The sequence below is a fragment of the Astatotilapia calliptera genome, chromosome 9, assembly GCF_964374335.1.
Source record: "Astatotilapia calliptera chromosome 9, fAstCal68.1, whole genome shotgun sequence".
Lineage (NCBI taxonomy): Eukaryota > Metazoa > Chordata > Actinopteri > Cichliformes > Cichlidae > Astatotilapia > Astatotilapia calliptera.
The window spans coordinates 19,244,498-19,255,345 of record NC_137430.1 but is presented as its reverse complement, the minus strand read 5'-3'; the positions used below and the strand labels follow the sequence as shown (position 1 = coordinate 19,255,345).

The following is a 10,848-nucleotide window of genomic DNA, read 5'->3' as shown; positions in this document are numbered from 1 at the left end:
CGTGTGAAACCTTGAAGCAGATGGGTTACAGCAGCAGGAGACCACACATGGTGCAGGTCTTGTCAGCTGAGAGCAGGAAACTGAAGCTACAATTTACATTTTCACCAAAATTGGATGATAGAAGACTGAAAAAAAAAAAAAGTTTCCTTGTCTGATGAGTCTTGATTTGCGCTGTGACATTTGGATGGTAAGATCAGACTTGAGCATAAACAGCATGAAAGGATGTATCCCATCATGCCTTGGCTCAATCATTCAGGGTGCTGCTGCTGGTGTAATAGTGTGGGGGCTATTTTCTTGGCACACTTTTGACCCCTTAGTGTCAATTGAGCATGATTTAAGACAACAGCCTACCTGAGTATCATTGCTGACCGTGTCCATCCCATTATGACCAGTGTACCCATCTTCTTACTGCTGCTTCCAGCAGGATAACACACCATGTCTCAAAGCTGAAATCATTACAAACTGCTACCTTGAACTTGACAATGAACTCACTTTTACGCTTTATACTTTTTTGACTTTGAGGTACAACTTATGCTACTTATTTAAATTATTTTTATGTTGTGTTTAACTTGATATTTAACTGCTAAATTCACATGAGATTAAGACTATTTTATATTAGATTACAAGCACTAAGATTCAGCTGTTGCTTTTAACCAGTAGTAATTAAGGTAGTTAAAATGTTAGGCAAATCGATCCTGAGGTCAGGAGACTACACAGTATGTGTGATATGTGGGGAAACCAGTTTGACAGCTCCAGCAGTATCATCAGAAACAATGAAGTCAAACAGGCGACGACACCACAATGTCTGTTTTTTTTCTCATGTTTTAATTCTTTGGGAGTAACATGATGAAAGCACTGGACAGCAGAGCGTTGGACTCTTACACATTCACACAGCAAAGTACACAGCACTGCACAGCGTGAAACACAACCATAAAAACAAAAAGAAACAAAGCCTTTACGACAAAATGCTGGCAATAAATAGACTGATCTCATTAAATTTATATTCAATACTCTTCTGTACAGATGGTCTGTGAATTACAATACATCAACTGAACAATCCTCTTCAGGAAGAGCAACACAACACATAGGATTCATGTAAACAGAGAAAGGAATTACCAAGGTGAAGGGATCCCTGTTTCATACACACATCTAATTCACATACACGCACACATGATCGATGACCATGCAGAGGATCCAGAGTGTGCCGATACGAGGCAACGAGTAATAATGAATACAGTACATCTTTCTCTTTTCCCTCCACATGAAATTTCACATGCACACACTCTCACACGGTGACTCACAGAGGAGCACAATTGAGTACAGATAGTTTGAGGGATACATGGAGGTGGAATGTGATTCTGCAGTGGAGGGGTCTGAGATGAAAACTCGAAAGATTGTGACTGGTGGGCGCCTATTCCTCCAAGGTACGGAAGGCGTTCTGCATGTCCTCCACCAGCTGTGCATACTCGGCCTTGATCTTGGCTTCACCATCCTTAACCGGGTCCTACACGGAAATAAACAGGAATAAAGTGTCAAAGCTCGAAAAGAAAACGATCTGTGTTGGCTTATTTAATCCGACAGGTAGAAACAGGTTCTAAGTTAACTTTTGACTTCTTGAAATCTTGCTGCTTAAAAACTAACACAGAAGAAAAAAAAACAAACTTCTAAACCAAAAAAAACAAAACCAAAAAAACAGATGATGGAAGAACAGAAGAAACATACGGTGGCTTTTGCATGTACACCTGAACACACCTTGAATTTCATCGAGCTGATCTTGTAGAGGATTTCTCCCATGTGCTCCCTGATTATGGCCCAGGTGATTTTGTTGTCGCTCTGAGCTGTGGTTTCCACCGCGTGCCGTGCCATGTCATAGAAAGCTATCATGTTGGAGAGAATGCCCACTGTCTTGTAGAAAGGACAGAACCTGAGGAGATTGACAGCAAAGAGTCAGGAAAAAAAGGAGCTAACTGTAGATTAGGTCAAGAAACGGGGGAACGTATGATTTATAAAGAGTAGCTCTAGGGCCAGACTTACTGCTTTGCAGCAGCACAACCTGGGTTTCGCCGTTTGTTTGTGCAAACTGATTTACTAATGTTTATGAAATGCAATTTACAGCTAATACTGTGATACCGCAATTGCAATGATATTTAACGCAGAAAAAAGCATCGTATTTTTTGGACCTGGACACTATTTTGGCCCCGTTTAGTAAATATGCTGCTATTAATCTAATGATCTCCACACAGAAATTACCCAGCAGTGAATCATCATTTTTTTCAAAATCTGAGCCAGTAACATCAGTTAAGGTTCAAGTCATGTAGGCTATAAATGTTACCTGTCATAAGGAGTGTAACCGTTCTGCTGCAGGAAGTCATCTTTGATCAGTTTGGCCACTTCCAATGTGATTTTATCTGTTTCTGCCAGTGAAGCCTGTCAGAGATAATGACACCTTAATTTATTCATGTGAAAAGACTTCAATGAATTTCTGAAACACGCCAAAATGGAACCAGTGAACAAATTTTTTTTAGGATCTGTTTCTGGCTTTGTCTCTGTGGTAAATTACCTTTCCGACAAGCTGCACAATCTCTGCCAGGTCCTCTTCCTCCTGCAGAATCTCCTTCGCCTTGGTACGCAAAGGTACAAATTCAGGGAAGTGCTTGTCGTAATATTCATCCAGGGCGCGGGTGTATTTGCTGTAGCTGATGAGCCAGTTGACGGATGGGAAGTGCTTCCTCTGAGCCAGCTTCTTATCCAAACCCCAGAACACCTAAGAGGGGAAAAAATGGGGGAAATAATAAAGCACATCTGATTTTATAAAGCTCATCCAGTCAGCGTGGGATCAGAAGGTGATCCTTTACCTGAACAATACCAAGTGTGGCTGAGGTAACAGGATCAGAGAAGTCACCACCAGGGGGCGATACACTGGAAAAAAGCACAAACATTTTCATTAAATTGCTGTATTCAACTTTCTGTTGCCTCTCAAAAAAAGATGTGCAGAGTAATGTCTCCCTCTACTGATGCAAAGCTGTACTCACGCGCCTACAATACTGACGCTGCCTTCCCTCTCTGGGTTGCCCAGGCACTTCACTCTTCCGGCACGCTCATAAAAGGAGGCGAGTCGGGCACCCAGATACGCAGGATAACCACTGTCTGTGGGCAGATGCAGGAAATAGCTTTTTATGCTGTGCCAAGTACCACTCTGCTTTTATTTTACCAAAGACCGAAGCACCAAAGCACACCAGCTCCACTCTAATGAAATTCGAAGCTGTCAGCTGTTTTCATACAGTCGCTTTTGCAGTTTTACCTCAAACAACACAAAATGGTTTAATTCATACTTATGGGTCAATATTTGTTCTATCTATATAAAGTCAAATGAAGATAAGAGAATGGCATATATGCTATATGAGTGCTATTTATATAGTGCACTCATACATACATTCATGAGGTACTTTATTCTATAAACGTTAAGTATTCCATCTACCTCACATCGACGGGCAATTTATAACTACTAATTAATTTAGCATGCATGTCTTTATACTCCTGGAGGACGCACAGAGAACCCATGTAGGTAATGGGAGAACATGTTAACTCTATACAGTAGGGCCCTAGCCAGACTCAAACCAGAATCTTCTTGTTGTGAAGCAACAGTGCTAACCACTGCACCACCGTGCTGCAAAAGTAAACTTACATTTTCAATTGTTGCTGTTTTTCTATCAACCAGAAATACACTGCAGAAGCTTGAGAAGGCCTTTTGTTCAACGGGCAGCTTGTTTCAGTTGCTCTGTTGTTTTTATTTAAATGGCTGTGCTTTTAAAAGTGAAAATAGGGTCCATGTACGAAAATAAAGCAAGCGTACTGTTCCTGTTACTCCCATGTATATCTTTAGAAAACCTGATATGATTGTGATGAATCTTTTGAACATTTCTCACAAGCCCCTCCTGCTGTTGCGTAGCTTAGGTGAAAATTGGACTAAATCCACCCTCAAAAGACTGACTGTAACCAGCTAAATCTGTGTTACAATAATTAGGAGATCCTTGAATATTTTCTTCCCCATATTAGACCCTAACATTGCGCCCTAAAATTTTAAAAAGCTCTGCTCACATGAGACTTCAAACTTACCAGCAGGCATCTCAGCTAGACGTCCAGAAATCTCCCTGAGAGCCTCAGCCCAACGAGAGGTGGAGTCGGCCATCATGCTCACGTTGTACCCCATGTCTCTGAAGTACTCAGACAGAGTGATTCCTGCCAAAATAAACTGAGTTAGAAGGCACAGCACATGTGAGCCAATTAAAAAGAATCACACGAGGACAGTGAGTGAGCAATCCCTTAAGAGTGAGTGTTCTTCATTATAAGAGGATCGCACAGTTAGGGTGAGAGATAAAAAGTACTTTAGGGTACTGTTAACAGTCACCTGTGTAGATGGAGGCTTCTCTGGCAGCTACGGGCATGTTGGAGGTGTTGGCCACCAGCGCTGTTCTCTTCATGATGCTCTCCGTCTTTCCATCCACCTCCATCGTCAGCTGTCGCCCAAACAACACTGTCAGTTACCTCTGAACAATAGTTTCCTTAGAAAGGGGTGCCAGTACACTGCCACTTACTTCAGGGAAGTCTCTCAATACTTCTGACATCTCATTTCCACGCTCCCCACAGCCTACGTAGATGATGACATCACTGTTGGAGTATTTGGACAGGGACTGGGAGATGACAGTCTTTCCACAGCCAAAGGCTCCTGGGATAGCTGTGGTTCCTCCTTGCACACATCTTCAAACCATGAAGAGAAGAGATTAGGAAAACCTTTCTGAAACAAAAAAATCATCAAGGGTAAAAGGTCTGAGGGAGAATTTGAGACTCACGGGAAAAGGGCGTCCAGCACTCTCTGTCCGGTCAGCAGCGGGTGATTGGCGGGCAGCTTCTCTGTGACAGGCCGCACTTGTCTGACAGGCCACACCTGCACCATGGTGAACTTCTCCTTCACGCCTTCAAACTCCAGCTCCATCACCACATCCTGACACAGAAACACACGCGACATCAGCACAAATCAACGCCTCACAAGCTGCTCGTAAATTACAACCGCAGCTGAAGGCATGTCAGACTCACAGTGATATCATAGTTTCCAGGCGGAGCCACGTAGGTCACGGTGCCTCTGTTTTTAGGAGGCAACATGATCTTGTGCTTAATGAGGGAGTTCTCGTACACCATACCGTAGATGTCGCCGCCTGTGATGTGACTGCCAACCTAATAGAGTGAAAAGAGATGTACAGTAAATCTAATTCACCCGACATCTCAGACTTTTCAAGAAGAAGTCTCTACAAACTCCTACCCGCAGACTCTTGCTGGGAGAAAAATCCCACTTGAGGTCTCGGTTGAGGGCTCCAATATTTACACCTCTGGGAATGTAGATGCTTTGTGTGAGGTCATTAATGTCCTTCAGAGGTCGTTGGATACCATCAAAGATCGAGCCCATGATTCCTGGACCCAGCTCGACTGAAAGAGGTTTCCCCGTGCGGAGCACAGGATCGCCCACAGACACACCAGCTGAATTCAAGCTCAGAAAAATCATCAGGGTTTGGGTGAATTAGTTACCACCTGAGGACTAAGATAACCCCAGTTTGATTATTTTATAAGCAGCAAGGTGTTCAATAGTCTTGAACTCCCCCCCTCATTTCTTTATATTTTAGCTGGTAAGTGGGAAATGGACGCAGAGATTTGAAACATTTTCAAACATGCAGGGAAAACAGTATTTGGCAAAACTACAACCTCGAAAGTCAATATTTGGCATGACCACCTTTCTTCTTCAACACAGCCTGAACTCTCTTAGCCAAAAATCTGTTTTAGCTACAGACACGACTTTAAGATACTGTTCATCTGCTGTAAACAGATTTTAGGTGTTTTTGTCCTCCGTTTGTCCAGTTTCCTCCAATTTCTTAAGGACACACTTCAGGCCATGCCGTGTTTTTGTGACAGGCTTCTAGTAACAACGTTTCTAAGCTGTCTGTCATGTATAAACAAAAAAAATTTGGTTTGTCCCTCCAGTTACGTGCCTTTTTTTAAGCTTGAATGAGTCAACAAACAAAAATACATTCCTTTGAAAATAGTCAGTTACAAGGACTAGATTGAAGAGTCCTTGTCCTTTGAAAGACCTTCGGAAAACACGGAGAACTCAAGGCTTGCTCAAGACTGCTTTAAAAAATACAAAATCGTTTTGGTTTCTACACAGAAATGGAATGTCTGTTATATCCAGATTCACACGCTCTCATTAGGAATTTACGGCTGTGACTTAATCCATCCAGTTACATAAAAGATTATTTTTTATAGTAAAGGGTACAGTAGCTTTTTCCAAATTAATTGACTACGTCCTTAAATACGGTCAGTGATGACCCCAAAACAATCTGGGTAAAAGACACAGGATGCCTTTGAAATGCTTGAGCATCATTATCCTTACCACCAGTTAGGGATGGAAGTATACTGACAATTAGATAGTAAATACAGCAGTAGCTTAGTTACACTGATGTTATTAATACTGTCCTAAACAATGTCACCTGCAGCTCTATCAAACTTGCTGCAAGAAGCATAACAAATGATGCACCCACTTTAGTGAATCTACCACAAATCCAGGGTGGAAGAAAGAGACCGAGTAGCATGAAATGGAGAAATCCTGCAACCAAACCCTATCTGACTGTTTATATGGACATCTTCTTCTTGTTTCAGGATCAACTTTTATAATATCCCATAACAGCAGCGTAATAAAATAAGGATACATGTCTCTTCATAGACCTGGATGGTGGCCATGTCTCCCTCCAGCCTGATAATCTCTCCCACCAGCTCACTGTGGCCGACACGGACCAGCTCATACATGGCTGCTCCTGCCATGGCCGTCGCTGTCACCACTAGAAGCACAGATGAGATGTAATCATAAGAGTGGTTGCTTTTTGTTTGACTGAAATGAATTTCGCTGTTTGTTGTAAAAGCAAAGTTGTTGTGCCTTTGTAGGATAAAATAGTGCTCACAAAACCTTATTGTTGTGACCAAGACTGAGAAATACAGATGTGGTTAAATGTGTTTGTGTCATTACACCTCCTCAGTTTTTTCTGGAAAGTGGTAATAATGTGTTAAATATGAAAGAGGAGTTTCATAAGGAGTATGTGGTGACCGACCTGGTCCAGAGACTCCGTGAACGTATCCAAACTGGCTCTCCCTCTCCTCATCCCTGATCTTGGGCAGCTTGGACATGTCCATCTTCACGTTTATTAGTCAGACTGGAAGAAAAGAAACATAAGCAGCTGTTACTGACAACAACTTCCCTTTTTGTGACAAATTTAAAATGACAAATTAGTTCATTTTCAGCATAAAGCCCCTACGAGAGTTCAATTCAATTTTACTTATATAGCACCAAATCACAACAACAGTTGCCTCAAGGCAATTTATACTGTAACCTAAAGACTCTGCAATAATAAAGAGAAACCCCCAACAATCCTATGACCCCCTATGAGCAAGCACTTTGGCAACAGTGGGAAGGAAAAACTCCTTTTTAACAGGAAGAAACCTCCAGCAGAACCAGCCTCAGGGAGAGCACCCCGGTTACCATCTGAGGACAAAGATAATCCGCGTTTGATTATTTTTATAAGTATCAATTTGAAACTTCTCATTTTCAAGTTATTGCATTCACAAACTTAGGTGCCCATGGTGCCCGCCCAGCAGCAAGTAAATGGGAATTCAGCTGGGAAGTATTTTTGCAGGCCAGTCGAACTCTTATTTAACCACGTAAAAAGAAACGTTCATGTTTAGAGTGGCTGGATGGGTAAAACCAAAGCCTTATGAGGAAATAGGAGAGGTAAAAAGAAATACTGAAAGTTAAAAGAACACCAGCACACATCTGAAAACATTTCAACATAATTACTAGTGAAACGGTGACCACCGGTGCTGAAAGTTCAAAGGCGGTAATTACAAAAGCCACCTTTAATGTGCTGATTCAAAAACTCACAGCAGCTCTCAAAAAAATGTTTCGTTTTTCTTATAACACATAGACATTCTGTGTATTCAAATGAATTTGAATACCTCTGTGATGAACTGGCAACTTGTACAGGCTGAGTGGGTAAGCAAATGGATATATGAATGTGGACTTTTGACCAGAATTGGACAAATTTATATTTTCATTATGAGTTCATTTAAATTTTTTCCTGGCATTATGCTGACTACTCTATATTGTCTCCCCCTGTAATAACCATAGAAACCTTGAAGAATGCACAGCATCACTGCTCAGGGCTCCTTGTGTTGCTGCAGTCTCAGCATCAGAGGCAGAAGTAGGCCACCTCACCAGCCAGTCCACTGGCCTACTACAGTCAGTCAGTGTGGCACATCCGGCTAACATTAGTGGGGGATCCCACTGCATCCTCTTTTTTTTTTTTTTTCATATGAAGAATAGGGTGCATCTTTCCCACATCAGGCTGTTCCTTTTTCTGCTATATTTATACCTCACAACTCAGTCACATGCAGCTGTAACACAAGCTGCCATGAGTCGTGACACAGACCCATCCTCACAAAGCGCTGCCTGCAGATGCTCTGCACACATTCAAGATCAGCTTTATCTGCTAAATATATTCATTACTTGCAGTTACATCAAGAAAATATGCCTATATTGTGGATTTCTTTTTCTGCTCCCCCCCTTTCTTTCCATCTTTCTACATCTATGTCCTTTATTGCCCTTCCTACTGATGCACGGATCTTCCTGCTCACGCTAGGCTGCTTGGCCATCTGTGCTGGAATAAAGCAGCTCCACCTATTGATTAAAGCAAGAACTGCAAGAGAGATATACATAGGAAGGCTTCATTGCTCAAAAACACCAGACTAAATTTACTGGTTTTAACTGGATAATACTGGTATTATCCAGGGAGCTCACCTGGAAAACCTGTTAGTGTACCAGAGGCAAGCCTCTGCCCATTTGATTAATAACATCACAATAAATAACAAAAGAATTACACATAAAACATCAAATATGTCTTCTTTTAAAGCAGCACAATAATATTTATTGGAATAATTAACTTCTGTATGTAATAAACCCACAGAGTAGCACTTTTTCATAACTTCCAGATACAACAGCTATGGAAAAAGTATTCTACATGACACTAAGTCATATGATCCTGGCACATGACTGGCTGCCCTCAGACGATGAGTCTCTTTAAGGAAGTGGAACACCAGCATGGTGAAAAACTGGGAAGTCAAAATCATAACTGTCTATGTGGAAACTCTGGAGATTTTCTCCCACCTGACTGCAATACTTCATATATTAACCTCCTAAGACCCGAACTCTTACACGGCATGCATATTTAATTTCTCTTTGATATTTGGGCATATTGGGGCGCGATGAATGTAAAAACAAAGAATTACCAGATTTTTTTTAACCTTATTTTTGTTTTTAAGAAAAATAAGAGCCACATATGAGGATATTCGTTTAGAATTTTGATAAAACAGTAGCTGTATAATGTCCTTGTAAGTGGATATCAGGCCCTCGTAGAGCAAAATTTCGTATTTTGGTCTAAATAGCCCAAAATGTGATGTCCACATATGTGGACGCCAGGTCCTAGGAGGTTAAAGACAATTTACCACAGCATTAATATACTAATGTGGGCAACAATTGACGGCAAGCCTCCTGTTGGGACCAAATGTTACACCGATAAAACAGCTTATCAGACAGCAATTGGGGAGTCTGTAGTGAGTTTAACCCGAGTGTCCCTTCTGACCTGTATGAGATGTTGTCTGGGTAAAAACAGGCTCAGTAATATTACATGTAAGTGAGGTGATTCTGCAAAGCATCCTGACATGCAGATGTTAAATGAAAGTCCCATGGACGCAGGTAACGCTGCTGATCGAGTGCACAATATTCGAAACTATAAACTAGCCAGTTGTTTAGCCACAACAGGAAGAGTCTGAAATCCGAATAATAAAGCCGGAAAAAATAATGTTTGTAATTTCCACTCGGCCATATTTTGTCCTTACGTTAACAACAAGGTTAGCTAGCTGTGTGTGTGATTAGGTGTTGTGAAAACGATAGCAAGACTGGTTTGTCGGCCTGGGTGGAAAAAAATGCTGTCTCTACTATTCTGCTGCATAGGGATTGCTAAACGGTTTCACTGTACACACGCATCCAAATATACTTCGTAATATTAAAACGACATTAAAATGAAAAACGGGATATTTACCGTGTGGCTGTGAAGTGTCCGTTTACTGTCTTGGTTCGAGAGAGGAACGCTGGCTGCTGCAGAGCGTGACAGCGAGATCAGCTGACTTCATTCACTCACCGCTTGCTTTTACTGCGGGCTAGCGGCAACTGGCGCCATTTTGGATCCTCCCCTGGACTACCGGAAAGATCTCTAACTGGTGGATATTTGTGGTCATTTAACCTACTTAGCATAAAGCACGACTCCGAGCTCATAGCTTCTCATATTGTTGTTGTAAACCCTTGTCTTAAATTATGTTTTCACCTTTGTGGTAAATTGGTTTTATGGGAGACTACGTAAACTTTTAAGTACACCTTATGTGAGCGAGCGTAAACCCACAGTGATGTAAGTTCTGTTGGTATGCAACGATAAACAACCTATCTACATTACATAGATCATAATGAGCCACGGCACCTTATCTCTCATGTTGTTTGATATCTTTTCAGCAACGGTTGAGCCAAAATGGAGGTGCTTTCACAACTCCCGGTTTATCTTTCAGGTGGTTTAGGAGTAAACGATAAAAATGTAATTTTGATAAAATACATTTATTTAAATATGTATACATACCCCCAGTTTGTTTGTTTTTTTGTTTTTTTATTTTTTTATTGGGGGGTGTATTTATTGGGGTAGTTTCTCC

General features: G+C 41.4%; 1 protein-coding gene across 1 annotated transcript; it reads right to left on the bottom strand.

The window, feature by feature from the left end:
* Positions 1–804: 804 nt before the first annotated feature.
* On the bottom strand, positions 805–10,335 carry atp6v1ab (ATPase H+ transporting V1 subunit Ab). Its single transcript, XM_026180244.2, has 15 exons — positions 10,194–10,335; positions 7,152–7,253; positions 6,756–6,884; positions 5,318–5,532; positions 5,095–5,232; positions 4,851–5,002; positions 4,596–4,758; positions 4,409–4,517; positions 4,117–4,239; positions 3,033–3,147; positions 2,856–2,919; positions 2,561–2,764; positions 2,333–2,427; positions 1,753–1,924; positions 805–1,504 (listed from the first exon to the last, which is right to left on the bottom strand). The coding sequence occupies exons 2-15, from the start codon at positions 7,231–7,233 to the stop codon at positions 1,412–1,414; spliced, it is 1,854 nt and encodes a 617-aa protein (XP_026036029.1). The 5' UTR covers positions 7,234–7,253; positions 10,194–10,335; the 3' UTR covers positions 805–1,411.
* Between the last annotated feature and the right edge of the window lie 513 nt (positions 10,336–10,848).